General features: G+C 44.8%; 1 protein-coding gene across 1 annotated transcript in view; it reads left to right on the plus strand.

Annotated features, from left to right (window-relative positions):
* The first annotated feature begins 2238 nt into the window (after nucleotides 1–2238).
* Nucleotides 2239–18854, plus strand: part of LOC115904602 (receptor-type tyrosine-protein phosphatase eta-like) — a 74470-nt gene continuing 57854 nt past the window's right edge. The window contains 1 exon segment of the mRNA XM_030950111.1: nucleotides 2239–2362. Coding sequence (XP_030805971.1) covers nucleotides 2294–2362 — 69 coding nt within the window. The 5' untranslated portion in view covers nucleotides 2239–2293.

Below are 18854 nucleotides of genomic sequence, written 5' to 3' on the forward strand. Positions count from 1 at the left end.
GGCTCTCTGGAACAAAGAATTAATGCAGCCTAAGAAAAATAATGTCTTTTGCTTCTAAATTGGGTTCTGTGGCCTCTTCAGTGAAGAACAATGAGTGAACTTTAAAGTCCAAGGATGTCTAGAGTCTGGTGATGGCAACATCAACTTGGAGATACTCAAAATTTAACAGGTGAGAATCCCACTTTTTGTTTTCTCAGTACATTTTAATTTTTTTTTCATTTAGTTTTCTCTTTCAGAGCAGGCTGCCATTACTGCTGACACCAGTGAAGAGATTCCCACTGAATTTCAATGGCAACTGGGTTAGTTACCAGGCTTTTGTACTGGAAAGGCATGTAATTAAAAAAAGCCACACTTCCCACTGGGCTGGAGCCAAGGATAAGCAAGTGTGCTTGCTCAAGTGCAGCTGTGGCACTTTAGGTGCAGCCCAGACAATGGAACCCAGTCTGGCCAGAAGCTGCAGTTTGGCATCTTAGACCCACTGGGGTCTGCCCAGGCATGGGGAGCAGCAATAGGGAATTTATTTTATGAGTCAGAGCTGTAATTTCCAAATGGCAGGGTTTGATCTGCAGCAGTTATGTCAGCATAACAACTTCACAGCAGCCAGTGAGACTTCTGTCAGGCGTGTGGTTTACCAGGAGGAGTCTTCAGCTGGAAAACAATTCTCAGGTGCTTTGCACTGAATGGAAAGTGTAAAAAGTTTTATTAATGTTTTTTGTATAGTGTTTATTACCTCATTTCAGTACTCCCTAACATAAAAAAAAAACCAAACAACCCTTTTCTGAAGTAATTCTCTATTTCCTACAAATCTTACTGACATGAAGTGATGCCTATACAATGTCTACCTCCAGCTGTAGGTCTCAGCCTCCCAAACTAGGTTTGTGTGTGCCCTTACAGAATGATAGAATAGCTTGGTTTCAGAGGGATGTTTAAAGGTGATCTAGTCCAGCTGCTCTGTGATAAGCAGGAACATCTCCAACTCCATCAGGTTGCTCAGAGCTCTGCCCAATATGCCCTTTAACATCTCCAGGGGTTGTTCATCTACAACTGTCCTCTGCAACCTGTTCCAGTGATTCACCACCCTCACTGTAAAACTTTTCTTCCTTATATCTAGTCTGAATTGACTGTCTTTTAGTTTAGAACAACTCCCTCTTGTCCTATAAAAAGGGGCCATGCTAAAAAGTCTGTCCCCATCTTTCTTAAAAGCTCCCTTTCAGTACTGAGAGGCTCTAATACTGTTTCCCAGGAGCCTTCTCTTTTCCAGAGAACAACCCCAATGTCCTTATTCTTGTGAATTTTCCCATGAACTCCCATGGAAATAGTTGCTTCCGTAATGCTATGCATGTTTCGAGGGCTCAGAAAAGACAGGGAAATGATAAACATATGAGCTCAAAACTTCTGAGAAAATGAGGACTGCCAGCATTTCCGTAATTGAAGATATGCTCTGTAAACTATCCCTGCCACCCCTTTCCCTTATCCAAGACGAATGAAATGCGGAACACTTCACTGAGCCTGGGAAGTAAGTTAAGGTTATAGAAGTGATTGCGTTTGATGATGTCACGTCCCTTTTGATGACATAGATAAAACATGTCCAAACCCGTGCCTGGAGCGGGATGAGACTTTTTGGGGGACTGCTTGGGGATGAAAAATGGTGCAATAAGCAGAGCACCTCACTGCGGCAAACCCCCGGCGGGGCTCGGGCGCCCCTTACCCCGCGTGTGGCCGCGGACAGCGCTCGCCTCCGGCCGGCCGCGGGGCGGGCAGCGGAGCCCCCGGGCCCGGGTTAACCTCGCCTTACCCCTGACCCGTCCGCGGATTGCCCGCCCCCGAGCACCGTGCCAGGGCCGGGCGGGCGCGCCCCGCGGCGCCGCTCCCTCCGCGGTGCCGACGGAGACCGGGAAACTTTCGGAGAAAGCCACTTCCTCACCCGGCCCGGCGGGGGGAGATGTCAGATGCCGGCAGGGAGAGAGGGAGGGGGGAGGCGGGGAAGCCGCAGCCCCTCCGCCCGCTGCCAGACGGCCATTGAGGCCGCGGGCGAGGGGCCGGCGGGAGGCGGCGAGGAGCGGCGGCGCGGGGAGGGGACCGGCCCGGCTCTCGGCGGCCGCTGCCCCGCTCGCCCCCTCACTCCGCCCCGCGCAGGGCTTCCCCGCGGCCCCGTCCCCCCGCCTCTCGTAGGGCGGGGCGCGGGGGAAGGCCGGGCCGCCGGGCGGTGCGGGGCTCAGCCCGGCCATGTCTCCGGGGGCGGCGGCGTCGGGCTGAGCGGCCGTGCGCGCAGCGGGGAGCGCTCTCCGCCACCATGAGCCGGCTGCCCCTGCCCTGCCTCCTGCTGCTGCCGCCACTGCTGCTGCTGCTGCTGCCGGCCGAGGTGAGACCGAGCTGCGGGAGGCGGGGGGCTGCCGCACCTGCCCCTGGCAAGGCTGCCCTGGCTCGGCGGGGCAGGTGTGCGGCCGGGCTCGGGCTTTGTCCCGCAGCGGCTCCGCCGGTGCCGCCCGCGGAGGGGAGGGCAGGGGCGGCTGGGGCCGCGGTGTGGCCCGGCCGGGGCGTTGCTCACCTGGGGCGGGATCCCCCCGGCCTCCCCCTGCCCCCCGCCCGGCCGCAGCGGGGGCTGTGCTGGGTTTACCCTGCTGTGCTGGGTTTACCCGGCGAGGCAGCCGCGTGGCTCCTTTCGGAGCATGAGGCTGCCCCGGTTGTTTTCCTGGGTAAAAGCTGCCCTGGATACAACAGGCACGGCTCCCGTCTCCCCAGTGTTGTAGCCTGCGCTCCTCGTGTCGCTACTGGCTGATTATATTAATAGGGTATATGTGGTAAGGGGGTCTTTGCGCACTGCCCGTGCCGCTGGTGCACATCACCCGCTGGGTTCCGGCTTTCGGGATCAGCGCGGAGTTTCCCCGGGAGAGCGCTGCCGTGGTGCGGAGCGAGCAGCCCTAGCGGTGCTGGGCAGCAGATCAGCAGGAGGCCTTGGCCAGCCCGCTTGGCTTGGAGGCCCCGCTCTGTTCCCACGTGTGTGCAGGGTGTCCTTCCTAGAGCACCTTTCATTGATGTAAATCAGAATGGCGTGCCAGGTGACCCACTCAGCATGCTGGCACAGACTCTCAGCCTTGCTTCCCTCCGCTGATGTGTTCTCAGTGTTCCCGTAGGAGTGCTTCATGGCCGCTGTGAACTCCAGTGTTCCGGGGCTTGCTGAACTTTTGCTTCCAGATGTAGCCGCTTGTCCTCTCTGCCTCAATGGTTTCTGCTACAGAAGTGTGAATGTGTGTTGATAGGAACCAAGGTGCTCAGTAATCTGTGGTGACAGATCTGCCTGAGAGCTGCCGAGCAGAACTGTACTGCTGCTTTACATTTTTGACTACTTTTTCCTTACCCTGCGTTGATGCCAGCTTGTGATTGCAGCTATTGGCTGCAATTGACTATTGCAAACCTTTGCTTCCTCGTCTCGTCTGTTTCAGTTTGGGGTTCCTTGCAGTGTTTTGTCATTTGATCTCTGTTTGTTGTTGTACCAAGCCTAGGTTTAAAAATCTCTCCTGAATAAGAGCTGAAACTGAATTGGGTATTAAAGTATACCAGCATTTTGGAAGACCTCAGAGGAGGCTTGGATTGTCCTTAGGGAACAGCCTGGCAGGATCTGCCTGCCATGACCTCTGTTGTTTGCAGTTTTTCTTCTCAAGCTCGGTATGAAATCTGGTGACTTAGTGATCTCTAATGTTCTCTTAAGTCAGGCTCTTAATTGGTGTCTAGTATGATTAATAATAATACTAAAAAAAGTGGACCCACTCCTCAGTTACTTGTAGTTAAATTTATGCATTAATCATCTAGGGACCCAGCTGTGGACCCTCAGCTAGATCTTGTTAACCCTGATGTTATCAGAGGTGCCATCAACATGCTACAGGACCTTGGTCAGATCTGCAGATTTTGGTGTGGCTCATAATTTTAGGTGGGAACCCTGCAGCCCATAGTGTCACTACTGAAAGTTTACCAGACAACATTCTCAATTTTGACGTAATTGTACCTGTGAATGTGAAAGCTCAGGCGAGGAAGTCTCAGTTTATTGAGACTCTCAGGCTTTTTAACTAGTGCTGATCAGCACCTGGTGGAGTTCTGAACATTAAGAGCATGTGCTTGAACTGCAGACAGGTGGGGAGAAAGGTCCTTAAGGATTTTTTTCCTTAGAGGACTAGGATGTAAACCACGTGCTCACTGATGGTGTGATTCTGCAAATCACCCTCTCATTTGAAATGACTAAATTTCACTGTAGCCACTTAGGTAGGGTGGGATAACTCATATTTGAAAAGTCATTATGTTTCTATAGGCTATAAGGATGCAGAATAAAGCCTTGCTTGGAGGCAGTACTTCAAGCGCAGTAATCTTGTTGCCCGTTCCAGTCCTGTTCACATGGTCTTGCCCTCTCAAAATGAGGGTGTTCTCTAACAGGGCAGAGTTTTGCTCTTTGTGTAGGGCTCTTCGCATAGGCTCAGGCAGGTGTTAGAGTTGGCTGGTGTTGTTTGAGGTGTGGCATGTGCTCAGGTGCAGGGACATGGCCTGGCACTGCCTGGGGAGGCATGTAGCTGCTGGAGGAAGGTGACAGCGGCTGGCGGGACCGTCAGGCATGTGGCATGAGCTGGGCTTCATGTGTTGCCAGTAAGAACTATTGCCCTTTCTCTGCAGTCTCCAGCCAGGCCCTGAGTGGGAAGGCTGGGGTGGAAGTGGCTCTTGGCTGGCTCTGGCCTCTGTGTAGCCTCTCAGATGACTGTGGGGTCAGAGAGGGGACAGCACTGCACACTGACACCATTGTGGGCCCAGCCACACTCAGGGACCGGGAAGCAGCCGTAGCTGTGGAATGGCTGTGTCATGGCAGCTCCTCGGTGGTGTGATGGGCACATGATCCTTCTGTGGTGCCTTTTACTCAAGGATAAGCATCTTGCTTATTTTTCAGGAATTACAACATAGTGGGCAAGGTTGGAGTTGTTAAAAAACAAACCTTGCTCTTTGTTTCTTGTTGAGAGTGATCACATCAGTGATATGATAAATAACGTCTACTACTAAAAGAGCAACAGACAGTGGTTTTGGGCTTGTTTTGGTGTTGAGAATTACAAGTGCCTTTTATGTGGACCTAATAGCTTGTTGTTACATCTTTTTCCATGCACAGAACTACTGATACTGTGTGAGCTGATTATATAGGATTATGACTTAATTACTGGTCTGAATTTTCAAGTGAGGAGTTTAAATGAAGAACCATCTTATCTCAAATGTGGGCTTGCCATGTGTGTATGTTGCATGCAAGATAATTTCTGCTATATATTGGTCATTATTAATCATCCTTATTGAGTCTTCTCCTGCATAGTACACTAAATTTAAATTTTAGTTTGTGAAATTATTCTGGGTAATCTTCAGCAGATGCAAGAACAAGTTAATAGTAATTTCCATTTAACTTTGTGACTGGTCTGCATACAGCTCATTTAGAGGCTTACAAAAGAATAAAGACAGAGAAATGAGAGGCTCCCTTGCTGATTCTCTACATGCACTTCTGGGGTAAACCCTCCATTGGCCGCTGTTAAAAACACAAGTATGAGCATTGCTGATCTGGAGGCCTGAGCAGGCCTGACCTTAGGCAGCACAGACCAGAAGGGGAAGCTGGAGCTGTGAACAGTTTGCTTGTGGCTGAGGAGAGTAGAAATAAACTTTTCATCTGCCAGGCCAGGTTATTTTTGTATGATGATTGCTTTCATTTTTGTTTACAACAGCAACACAGGTTAATTTCCTGAGCTTCTTTATGTTCCTTACAAAGCCCCACAACACAAGCACCTTCTGCAGGGCTCAATGGAGGCTTTGTCTTCAGCATGGCATGGATGTGCTTCCTTAGAGGCATAGGCTGGCTGCACATTGCAGCACTCTCACATGGTTTCCAATACTTTGAGTCTCCAGCCAGCAACTCACAACAAAATATCTTCTTCTGCATATTTGAGATCAGAATTGAGGCTCACAGTGGAAATGTTGTCTGTGCAAACAGCCATGCTATTATTAGTACTTCCTCAATTATGGGAGCTACATGCAAGTCTTTGTTGAGAATTTTCATGGCATGTAATTTTTTTATGGTTGGAGTTTCTAAATATGAGCGAAATTGCTGCTGTTTTAAAATCTTTGGTTGTTCATTGTGCAGGGCGTAATCTATATAATTTTAATTTATCCATTTCCTTCTTTCTACTGGAGTTACAGTGTATCATAGAGGGAGTATTTTGACAGTGCTGGAGAGTGGCTGGGTACTTGGATGTTTGTAGGTGCAAAGCCTACCTATGACATTTACTTGCCTGCTTGAAAGATTCTCAGGATGAGCAAAGGCGAGAGACACTACTAAACCAGTTGGTGGCTGCACATCTGGTTGTTAGCTTGATGCTTTTAGTTTGACTCCAAAACTTGAATGCAAATTGTACCTTGAACATCGTGAAAGGTTGCTGGAAGTGTAGGAGGAGCTAGCTGGTTTTCTCCAGCAGAGAGGGCCTACTGCTATGTTGGGATGGGTGAGTGAAAGAGCTTTGCCTTAAATGGAGCTATCAGTAGGAAATTAATTTTCAGCAGGAGATGACTGTGTAGGGGAAGGCTTCAACTGGGAGAGGGGGGAAGAAAATGAAGTGTAGGTAAACATGTGCTAATATGAAGTGTTAGAAAGCAAAGAGTGTGGGGGAAGAGTGATCAGGCATCACAGGAAGAGAAGAACAAAACAGATGCACTGCTCTGGGAGGCTGCACCAAGGCTCTTCTCTAAGTGCTTTCCAGCTGTTCCCAAATGTATCTGCGCATAAACAGGCCTCCTGGGGCTATTAATCCAAAATTCCAGGAGAAAATCCAAGATTAAGTGGGAAAAGTATTTCTGTAATCCAACAAAGAATGGACATGTAAATATGGTCCAACCAGAGTTGAATCAATAAATTCGTGTCCTCATTTAGTTATCTTCTATGGCCTTCATGGGCTTTCAGTGGAAAAGGCAGGGAAAGCTATGTCCATATCTTTCCATAAATGCTGTTGGTATTTGGCACGTCACTGAAAGTACTTACTTTCCTATCATCATCAGGAAATTGGAAGAACCCCTTGATATTTGAAACCAAGCATCCACCCATCAGTCTTTTCCTTCTGTGCTCTTTGTGATACCGAAGGCCATGTAGGAAAGCTTCTTTCTCCACACGTAGAAATGTAATAGGAGAAAAGGTAACTGTGCTTTTAACTGTGTCTCAGAATTGAAGAAATTGCACCTATAAAGAAAAAGAAATGGCAGCTCTAAAAGGAGGAAGGACGATGTTGGTGTTTGCAGTGGTGCCAGACCTGACCTTGGCTTTACATGGTGCTTCAAACCCAGCTGGTATGAGTGGGGAAGAGGGCTAAGGCTTTGGGGAGGAGAAGGGACCCCTGTTAGGATCACATTCAGGCTCTCCTAGCCAGTGCCTGGAAGTCTTTTTCTCTCCAGTGCTGCCGATCTGCTTGTTTCCTGTTCTTCTTGTACCTCCTGTTTGTTTGGTGCATTTCTGATTTTTCTCATTCTTCTGTACAGTTTTAGCCAAACTGAACAAGGTAAAGAAATACCTAGTGTGTCATTGGGCAGTTCCTATTGCATACAAAGGTTTTGTTACGTTCTGCGCATGGGCTTCTGCTTTAGGGCTGACAATGTGGGTGTTTTCTTTAAATGTTGGGTTGGGTGTTTTGTTTATTGGGAGGGCCTAATGGTTTTTTGGTTGATTGGTTTGACTTTGTGGTGTGCAGGAGAATGATGTCCACATACTGTAGTACTGGTTTTTGTGTTCTGTGCACCAAATGGGCCAGGGCTTGAATATAAGGAATAATTTGTGTGAACTTAAGAAATTATTTGTGTGAACTTCAGCCCCATTTTCCTCCTTGAAGGTAAGACATTTTTGCTTCTAAGACTCTAAAATCACCAAGTGAAGACTTGAGCATCAGGTGCAGAGTTTTATTGCAAATTACAGCCTGTCTCTTGTGGCCTGGTAAGCAGATGCAGTCTCTTTGCACTTCTGAGCCCGAGTGCTGGAGCCCTCTCTCCCATCATAGCCCAGGTGAGTGGCTGGGAGCTTTCCCTTGTTAGGCTGTTAGATTTGTATCTGCAACACAGCTGGCTCTGTGATTAGCTGCATTCTCAGAGTAATTCCTTACTTCCTTTTGCCACTATTTTGACAGGGGTTTTTTGGTGTCTGCCAGCTTGCAAGCAGTTGGGCTGAACCTAGCCTGCATAGGAGTGCTCCCCAAAGAGGGTTATTTGTGCAGACCAGCTTTGTGGAAAACGTAGCCTGTCCTTGGTCATCGAGGGATGTAGATTGGCATGGCTTTAAATGCATATTTAAAAGCTTCTGCTAGTTCAGCAGGATTATTTTTTTTATGGAGTGTGTCAAAATGAATCATTCATGGATGTCTTGGCAGGTGGGTGGTAGGACAGGGAGCTCTGCATGCCTGTAAGAGGACTCCTGGTCCAGTTCATAATGTTACACATCTTGCTCTGCTTGCTGATGGTTTGTCTCTGCAATGGTAGATGGCTCTGGAGGGTGTTTTTGCACAGGAATGCTGGTGGCTTTTGTTTCTGCATTCCCCATCGTGGTGGAGCTTAGGCAGAGCTTTCTGTCATTATTTCCTCTTGTGTACTTGGATTCTAGTAAATTAGAGCACTTTGAATAAGCTTCCTTGTTTATTTTCTTATATAACACACATGAGCAGGTCACTGCTGGCAAGTCTGTTTCTACATACCTGATTTTGAGTCCTCACTTCCAAATTCTATTTCATATGAGCTCTGTTTTTCAAAGTAAGGAGAGAGCCATGCAGAGGGTGCCAGCCAGACGATTGGTTTGTGAGTGCCACATTGACTCTTGAAACAGGAGGATGCTGCAAAGGATGGGGCAGCAGAGCTTAGCTTTGGGACAGGCCAGCCTAGATAAGCAGCAAAGCATGGGACCATCCATGGTATTACAGGCTGGGAAAGCTTCCTGCTACCTCCCTGTAGCAGTTGCTGTGCCTGCAGGACCAGCAATCCCTGTTGATAATGGAAGTTGCTTCTTTCTGCTGCCTTTTCTTCCCAGTGTTTCCTCATGCCCAAAGTAGCTTAGACAACTGATTCCCAGACTGTCCCCTTGAAACTTTCAACTTATTTTTCCTGAAGGTCTCATGACACAGAAGGGGAAAATTGTGAGACTTCATTTTAGTTGCCTTCATCTGTCTGCATCAGCTTAAGGACAGGTGAATTCATAGTAAGAGAGGTCCTGTAGGGGGGCAGTAGAAGGTAATCCTACCCCTCCATGAGTTGCAGCTGGGATCAATTACTAGAGATTAAGAACACCTGTAACTAATGAGAACAAGTGCCATAAAAGGGTGTAGCAAGAAGAGGAGTCAGATGGCTGCTGCAAGGATCCAGAGGAGTCACTGCTCAGAGGAGCTGCTCCACGAGAAGCATTAAGAAGGTATGAAGCTTAGAAGCTATGGGATCCTTGCAATTTAATTATAATAGAACTGTTGCCATGCAGTGTTCTAATATATAAGGCAACAAGGTCCCATCTTTGTCTTTATTTGTCAAAACCTGCTCTACTGCTTGACTTTGTGCAAGGTGGCCTCAGTGCTTTGAAGTGGAAAGAGCAGGGTAGGTGTTGGTGTGGAAATGGATGAGGCTTCCACCACCAGGGACATCTGGATTGGAAAGGAACCAGTTTTGTGTGCTAGCAGGGATTTGGGGTAAATGAGCTCTCTGAGACCAAGATGTGGCTTTGGCTGACAAGGAGAAGGGCTTCCACTGTTTCCCTTTGGGATGCAGGTGAAAGAAATGTACCTTCGCAGAAAGTAACAGTGTGAACCATCAAAAGAGATGGACTCAGCCTTGCTGGTGGTTATAGTACAATATGAGATGTGCCACAGTTTCACTGTACTTTTTAAACAGTAAATGTCACTTTTTATGAAACACAATGTAAGGAAAAGAATGGGTGGCTGTGGCTGGCATCAAATTTACATCTGTAAAATTGTATTGTGTTAATAAGGGAGTTTAGGGTTTTCTTCCTTTTGTGATCATGATCTTTGATTCTGCAGGAATTTTACATACTTATAAGTACTTATAAATCAAGGGGGAAATAAAATGAACAACAATAAATTGGTAGGATCCTTTTGGATAATCAAATTCTGTTTTCTTTATTTGCTTTTCTCTAGTGAAGGCAGAGATGGGAATTCTAATGTCTTCTTGACACTGCATGTTTTATAATTGCCCATTTATAATCAAGTTTGGAATTGAGTCCATGACTTTCCTGCTACATGAATTATATTTTTTAAATTATAGTATTCTTTCCATCTGCTTGCAGGGTCAGCTGCTTCTTCTGATACTTGGCCTGAAGTTCAGTACCAATGAAAATGTCCTTTTTGTTGTCAGTTCTGATGTGATTTTTTTTTTTGTTAAGTAGGCTGTGCCTGGTTAACTGAGGTCTTTGATGTTTTCACCTTCTATGGATTTATACTTTTCTGTTTTATAGAGGGGAAATATGGGAATTGTAGCCACAACTTCATTCCCACAGTGGTTCTAAGCGTGTATCTTCAACAACAAAAAAAAAGAAGTTATTTCTTAGGGGAAGTTCATTATCTTTGCGTAACTTTCAGGGTAACTCACCTCTAACTCTGTGCACCTGGGCACCAGGGAGAAATGAGCAGCCCGACTTTGAGGTCAGGATCTGGCCTTTTTATCTGGCACACTGAGCATGTCACAGACACAGGCCTGGTGTTCTAAATGCAGCGTTTCTGATAGATTTTGTACCAGACAGCTGAGGAAAGGAGACCGGCACACTCTTACATCAGGTAAAGGAGGGGCATTAATATTTGCAGGATAAAAGTTGTTTGTTGGTATTTTTAAAAAATTCATTATCTCTGCTGTTCAAAATCCTATTTCTGAGATGAAAGGAAAAAATAAGAATTTTTTGTGAAAGTTTCTTTTGCATTTATTTTCAAGTGAATGATAAACTAACCAGTTATTTTAATAATTTGTACTAGTTTTAAGACTTCTTACAACCAACTAAAAAAACCCTTGCTTTATTAGTACTATTAAATTGTTAATTTGAGTGATAAATTAAATGCATTGCCACATCCATTTAAAAATAATTGGAACTACCCCTAAGCTTAGCACATGCTAAGCACTGGTAGATATTTGTATTATGAATGTGTTAAATGAAATCCAATTTTAAGACAATAATTATGGGAAAGGACAAGGCTGTAAGATCTGGAAGAGGATCTGTTTGGGCCTTTGTTCCGTAATCTCCATAACAATGCAGGTAATTGTATGTATATGACAAATCTCAACAATACACTCCTTTCTCCCTATTAAAAGAGAGAAAACTTGCCTTTGTCTGTAACTTATTAAGGACTTGCATTTGGACATGTTAAAATTTCAGTGATATCCAGAGAGAAAAAAATCCTAGCCAGTTAAGAGAAGCAAAAAAAAAAAACCAAGTTATGTGTTGAATCCATTTGGAGACAGGCCTTTTTTTCAGCTTAACAGTTATAGATGAAATGCTGTTACAAAGTGTTTAGATGTTTCTTCAGAAGATGTGACTTTAATGGCTAAGTCCTCCAGCACCGCGTTAGTGCATTTTTATCTTCTTGTCTTTCTCTTCAGTGATTTTTCACAAGTGCTGAAGGGTAGTTTATCTAAAATATAAATGTCTTAACGTATTTATATGTGGATTTAAGGCTACATAATGAAAGTGTAATTGCTTCTGAGCTTTTATTGTGTGTGCCTAATTCCGCTGTGACATTCTTGTTTCTGATGTCTGCTGTACACTTGTAGTAAAACAGCCACGTTAAAGAAGCTAACAATCAGCTCTCTATATTAATGAATTTGAAGGCCTAAAATTCTTGGAAAAAAAGAGGCGCATCCTTAATTAACTTTGTAATGTGCTTTAAAAAACCACCAAACACCCAAACTAAAAAAGTCTTCCAACAAGCTACTATATGCTTTTGATGATTAAAAGATATAATTAGTTTATTGTGCTCTGAATGAAGGTAACATTCTCCTCCTTTCTTGTCTGCAATATTTTGGGGAGTCCTGCTGCTGCTGAGAGTGCATGTGCTGAGCTTTAGCCAGCAGCAAATATTTGCAGGTGGATGCAATATCTGGAGCAGCCTTAGGCGATACTCATTTCCCAGTCCTACAAGACAGATCTACGGTATGTGGTTTAACTGGTATTTATTTAGCTATTGTCTTCTGACTCAGTCTTCATAATTTCACGTGTATCTGTTCAACTATTTCCTGGTTCAGTGTGCAAAGCACAGCACTGCAGGAGGAGTGAGCAGAAGGTCAGAGCTGCTATTTAGTTACTGCAGAGCATGCTTTTCCCTCTTCACTGGTAATGGAGCCTAGTTCTCTTCATGGTGGAATTGGTTAGGACTTCATCTAAGTGGTGCAAATAGTTCTCTTCTAAATTTCTGAAAGTTTGAGCAGCCTACAAAAATCGTCCTTTTCACTCACTTGCACTGTTTTTGACTTGCAGGAAGGGGCTGCTGTACATCCAGCAGTTGTTAACTCATTAAGTTAATGAGTGGGTGATTCATACAAGGCAGCCCCTGCTCCATCCTAGCAGAGCCGCTGCCTGCTTCCAGTGCTCCTGCTGGACAGAAGGTAATTTCTGATGACCTTCACTGTGCCCCACAGGTTATGCCGCATGCAGAATTCTGTGCAGCGCACTTATGGTTTGTAAGCAGTGTGTGCAGTGATTCCTCCTATCCCTAAGTTTAGGGCTATTCACAACACTTGGTACAGCTGCTAAGAAAAACAGTAAGTTGAAATGCCCAGCTCTGAAAAAAACCCTGTTGCTGCAGATTGAGTCTCCTGCAGTCTTCTTTCTGCAAATTGCCTACCTTCGTTGCTTCTTCTCTTTTGTAAATGATTTTTTTTAATTGGAAAAAGGCAAGATGGAAGAGCAAACGGGTATCTCATATATGGGCATTTATTCAGTCATTGCTGCGTGTGGTGTTTGTCACTGTTGTCTCCAGATTTCATCAAAATTCATTCCGTGAATGTTAATCTGAGTTTTGCAGTGAGAACTGGTCAGCTGAACATTCTGTCTCCTCCTGTAGAAATTCTGGAAAAGATGGGAGATAAGATAGTGCCAAACTTCAGTTTCCGTTCTGAACAAAGACCTCTTACTTTTGCTTTCCTGAAGTCAGACATTTGCTGTTTTATGCTCCACCGTGGAACATAGCACTGATGAAATCCTGCTGGAGTTTTGACGATAAAGCTAATGACTGAGAAGTTCTAGGACTTGCAGTAGGTTGTTGTGTCAAGATTTGTTCGAGGACTTGGGAGCTGCGCCTGCTACCCCTCATATCTTTTTTGCACTTTCCTCCCCTTTCTTTCAGTGGTTTTGTTTTGTCACCTGGAGGTTGTTAATGCCATGTGACATTGCAGTTGTACATGGCTACTACTAAGGAATCTTGTGGGGTTGGGAACTCTGGCAATGACTTCAGAAAAGCAATCTACCTTAGTCAGCAGGTGCATATAGGAAATCAGCATAGTGACCCACCTCACCTGTTTCCACCAGGATTCACTTCTGTTCACAAACTGCATCAAATATGAGAGCTGCAAGGGGAAAAAAAGCTTCCTTTATACAACTTCCTGTATTTTGTGAATACAGGGTTCCTTTTTGGTCATGAATGGGTTATAAATCAGACAAGAGTGGGGTTGTGGGGTCTCGTCTCTTTCTTCTCTAAGTGAATTGGCTAATTCTTGGTGGGTTTGTAGATAGGAAAGGCATTCCTTACATCAGGCACAGATGGGGAAAGGGTTCTTGTGTGGTGAGATAGACATTTACCTCTAGACACAGGGCAGCCTGTGGTAAACCACTCGAGTGCTTGGGAAAAGGGAGTAGGAGTGTGAGTGAGGCTGCACAAAAGCTTGGCAGGCATTTAGTGGGACAGTGAATATCACCCTGGATACGTGTCATGGAGCAAGTCCCAGTTCTGAAGCCTCTACTCATAGCAGGTGGGGTCAGTGAGAGGCATTGGGATGCTTGGGAGCTTCTGAAGGGATGGCACATGGACGTGCAGACCCTGCTAAAGGTAACAGCCATTATATTGAAAAGGTACAAAAATCAGTATGCTGGTGAAATATCTGTGTTGTGAATGGCTTCCCTCAGGCTGTTCTAGCCCCAGGAAGAGTGTATTGTACATAACTGAAACCCTTTTGTTGCTTTTGCACAGCAAGTACTGCTTTTTTTCTGACCAACAAAACCCACAGTTTGTTTCTGGATCTCCTGTAGGGCTGTGACTGGTCTTGTGAGCAGTCTGTGGTTTGTATGTGTTGGGTGGTGTTTGGAGGACTTTGAGATGTTCCTGTCCCTGCTTTAATGCAGCAAAGAGAGCTAAACAAGAACTGGGGGTGGGTGCAGCTGAGGAGGACAAGTGTACGAGAGGCTCCTTGAGCCTGGGGTGTAGGCACTCCTCCATCATGTCTGTCTCTGTGGAAGGAGAAGCAAAGTTTCTGAAGAAAAGGAAGTAGGCTGTTGGGGGAGGATGATGAGTAAAGAGTGTACATGGAGGAGCAAGATTGCTGCAGCCTACGTAAGCTAGCAGCGTGCCTCAGCTGTTGAAGCTGTGCCCAAGTATGTGCTGTTTCATTACACAGAGCTGGACCGTATTCCCTCTGACATGAAACCGACCAGTCCACCTCCTTCTTCTTAATTAGATCCTCTTGGGATGAGACATCCCTTCCTGAAATGAGAGGGAGGCCAAATTCACACGCACCCGCCACCCCCAGACCTCTGTGTGCTTGACAGCTGTGATAACATGGCCCTGTCCCCTCTAATTTGGATACTGGTTAAAGTGATGGAAGGCATTTCTGGACAGCTAACGTTGAACCTGCAGGCTCTCTCTACATGAGATCACCAGCTGTGTGCTGCTTGCAAAGAGGTGATGATGATCAGTGTCTGCTGATGGTCAACCCATGATGATCTGAGAGCTTAAGAGGAGTGAGCCTGTCTGGTTCATCTGCTTCACTACACGGTAGCAAAGTCTCCAGTCTGTGGTGGCCATTACTGAGGGGAAGATGTGACTGGTGTTACTGTTTGCATGTGTGTGTGTATGCATATATATATATATATATATACACACACACACTTCAGGGTATTGCTCAAAGCTCCCTAGTTGGGAGTGGGGCTACCTTGCTTCTTTTGAAAATGCATGGGAAGGCAGTCTCTGTTCTGAAGTGCCCAAATGTGTGCTACTGTGTGTTATTTTAAGCATGTATGTGTGTAAACACACAGTCTGAATTTAGGGATCATTTCTGTGACTGCATAATCCATTTCTGAAAGCCTAGGAAATGTTGGAGTTAAAGCTGCCTGTTTGACTTTAATCTGCCCCTCTCCAAAGGATGGAGGCAGAGCCACATTCTTCCTCTCCCATGCTTGGCTGTCTTTGCTCACTGCCTGCCCCCTCACGAGAAGGTGCTGCTGGAGAAGCTTCAGCTTGCCTGGATATATTTTGGGATGCAGGTAGAGGGAGTCCCAGTGCAGCTCCCCATACACAGCCTTACTAAGAGGTGTGTTTGCCCCCTTGATTTTTTGATTAGCTTTCAAGCTGAGGTGAGAGCATTTTTATCTCCCAGCGCTCCAGTTCTGCAAAGGCTCCAATAGGCAAAAGTCAATTAAGACTTTTTATCTTGATATCCTAGGTATTTCTGAAATATGTAAGCTTTTCCTAGCTACAGCAAGGGCAATTTTAGTGAAGGGAGTAATAGGGGGTCAGGGAAAGTCCATTTCTTGCCAGACCATAAAAAAACTGGTCTTTAGGGTATTTAGCATTGGCACAGCAATCTGTTTTCCCCCTTTCTCAGTGTTTTGAAGCATTTTGGTTGCAACATTTCATAATTAAGTAAATATATATATAGGCAGATGCTGGCACATAGTCCTAAAACTTTGCCTCCAAAGCACTTGGGGTAAGTTATGAAGAGGGATTTCTGGTAGGAGACCCTGGCTAATGTCACATTACACTCTGTGAATTACCATTCCCATTTCTCATTTAACTAGTTGCCCTTGATTTTCAGAGCACCAGTGCCTGTCTCCCTGTCATGCAGAACAGCTCTTCCTCCTGCTCCTGTCCTGCTGCAGGTGTTCACCCCCAGCCAAGCTCTGTGGTGTGGGATGCACAGTGTGTGAGAGCACCCCCAGTTAGAGACACTGTGGTGGTGCTGCTCTGGTGAAATCTCCAAGCACACCTGGGATGGGCAGCCTTGACAGAGCTGTGGCACAGTCTTTCCTAAACTCTCCCTTCTCTGGGCCAGGTAATCCTGGTGTAACTTAAAGTGGGTGAAAGCTCCACCCATTCTGTTTTCTTAGTGCAAGTATGGATGGTCTTTCTCACAGCGTTTCTCATAGTTGTTTCTAAATCAAGTGTATCCCATTTTCTTAAGTCTTTTCTGTATATACATAATTGCAATTTGTCATTTTGATTGAAAATCCATCCCTAATGGCCCTGTCTTTTACATGTTTCCCTATAACATATTATTTTAGAAACATAGCTATTTTAATATTTTAGCATTTTTATCAATATGAAACTTCAGAACATGATTTCTCTATTAAAAAGTCTACTGCTAAAATTCAGCCCCGTTCTTTACAACTTTTTATCTCCCCCTTTCCTTTTCTGCCCACACCTCAAGTCGAATTTTAGGTATGTAGGTGGAATAGGTTTTACTAATGAGGGGGGAAACAGATAGTTACAAGTAGTGATGATGGAGAGGAGTAAGTGCCTCTATTAGTGTGATGACAAAGTGTTTTTTGCAGGACTCAGACTGTAGTTGCACATGGTCTATGGTACAGCTTCCACCCCAATTTTATCTCATGCTTATATCCACTTTTTGCATATACACATCACAGAATAGTTTGGTTTCATTTGTATTTATTTAGCTTGCTGAGGAGGAGGAGGGTGGTGTTTTAATTGAAAGCAAAAATTCCTGTGAACCATATGCCTCACTTTTCAGTCAGCACTAATTAAATTTCTTTTTCCTCCCTGTTTCCCTTTTGTGTGCATAAATGAGAACTTACGTGGGAGATCCCCATCGTTGTTATTGTGTCACAGTCGTGTTTTATGATCTTGTAGTTCCTTCTGTGTTGATCAGATTTTGTAATAACAAAGATTGTTATTACAGACACGTTTTTTATGTGGAAAGAGCTTATGGAAGTTTAAATATTGCTACTGTAGGTCCTTTGGTCAGTATTTCAGATGATGATGAAAATCAATGTGTTGAGCCCTTGGGAAAACTTCTGTTCTTAAATGTGGAGAAAAAGGCACGAAGGTCTGAAGTAACAGTGAAGTGAAGGCACACAGCTTGGACTTTCTGAATTTCAGTGCTGCTAAGTCATTGGAAGGGGACCCTACTCTTGTTTTTGCTTTCTACGAAAAAGTCATTTTTAATACGAGTCAGTTTTTGAGTAACTATAAGATAATAGGATACTCTAAGTAATATAGACACACAATATATTTGTGTGTCTATATATATATATCTATATATCTGTGACTGTGTACGTCCACAGTATGTATTTGTAAGTATGGAACAGAAGAGAAGAAATGAGCCTTTAGTGAGAAATAATTTATTTTGCTATCTAGTTTTGTTTGTTTATTATCAAGTATTGTTTGAAACAGGCTAAAGGAAAAGGAACTGTGTTGAGATAAGCAGTAGGAGAATAATAAAAAAAAAAGACATGTACTTGGCTTAAATTATGTCCAGACTTGCTGTGATATTTTCCAGGCACTAGTATTTTCCTTTTTTCCTAAGATTATAAACAGTTGATTTTTGTTGAGTCTACAAAATAAGGAAGAGCAAGAGTATTAATATATTTAACTGTTCCTGAAATGTGCATTGGAGTGCTTTGTTTTACTCCTCCTTTGTGCTTTAAAGAGGAAACTTGCTACATCAGGTTTTAACTTCTATAACTGATTAAGGAACCGTTAGCTTGACAAAGAATCGTGTGATGAATGGCAGGGGGGAAAATGGTGAATCAAATAGTGAAGTACTTGAATGGGTTCACCTTAGGCACTTAAAAAGAATTTCATCAGTAGAACATGCCAGCATTGTTTCAGTGGCTCTTCTATTTCTGTTCAATCGATTCTGGGCAGGATGTCTTTTACACAGGCATTTTGTGTAACCATGTCTCTGTAATTGGAGGAAAAATCAAGGGTTTCTTCCAGCCCCAGTGTTGCTGGTGTTGGTGTGTCTGCCTGGTAAGAAGGGTCAGGCCGCTGGTGGGGGCATTGTAATGGTGTGTGTTTGATGTGTGTGCCTGAGCTTGGCAGGCCATTGCTGGGCTGACATGTATCCACTCCAGATCCTCTTCTGGTGTGAAGCGGTGGCAAATACGTCTGAGCAGGGGATGGAAAGATGGGATGAGTTCCCTGGGGTTCAGCAGGAGCACTGAAGGTTTGCCTTGCCAAAGCAGAATGTACATGCTTGCTTTCTACCCATCCCATCTCAAGAGGAATTTGGATTTCCTTAATGCCCAGGCCTTGTGCTTGTTTGGCTCCTTATGGCTGCAGCTCATTATGTCTTGGTTTAACAAGGCGTTGTTTGCATTTGAACTCCAGGAGCCTGTTCTCTACAGCTTTTGGCCACATATCTTTGTCTGTTTTGTAACCTGGATGACAGCACTGTGAACTTCCCACTGCAAGAAGTCGTTTCTGGAGAAAAGAGGGAATTAAAAAACATGTGATGGATTTCGTACTTACTATCGAGAATGTATTTACCTATGAAAATCAATGAAAATTTAAGTCACAGTCTGCTATGACATGGTAGAAAATTACTTATGTGTACTGATAGAGCACTAAGAGGTTGGTTGCAATGTCTGAATGTCTCCAGATACA

The sequence above is a fragment of the Camarhynchus parvulus genome, chromosome 5, assembly GCF_901933205.1.
Source record: "Camarhynchus parvulus chromosome 5, STF_HiC, whole genome shotgun sequence".
Lineage (NCBI taxonomy): Eukaryota > Metazoa > Chordata > Aves > Passeriformes > Thraupidae > Camarhynchus > Camarhynchus parvulus.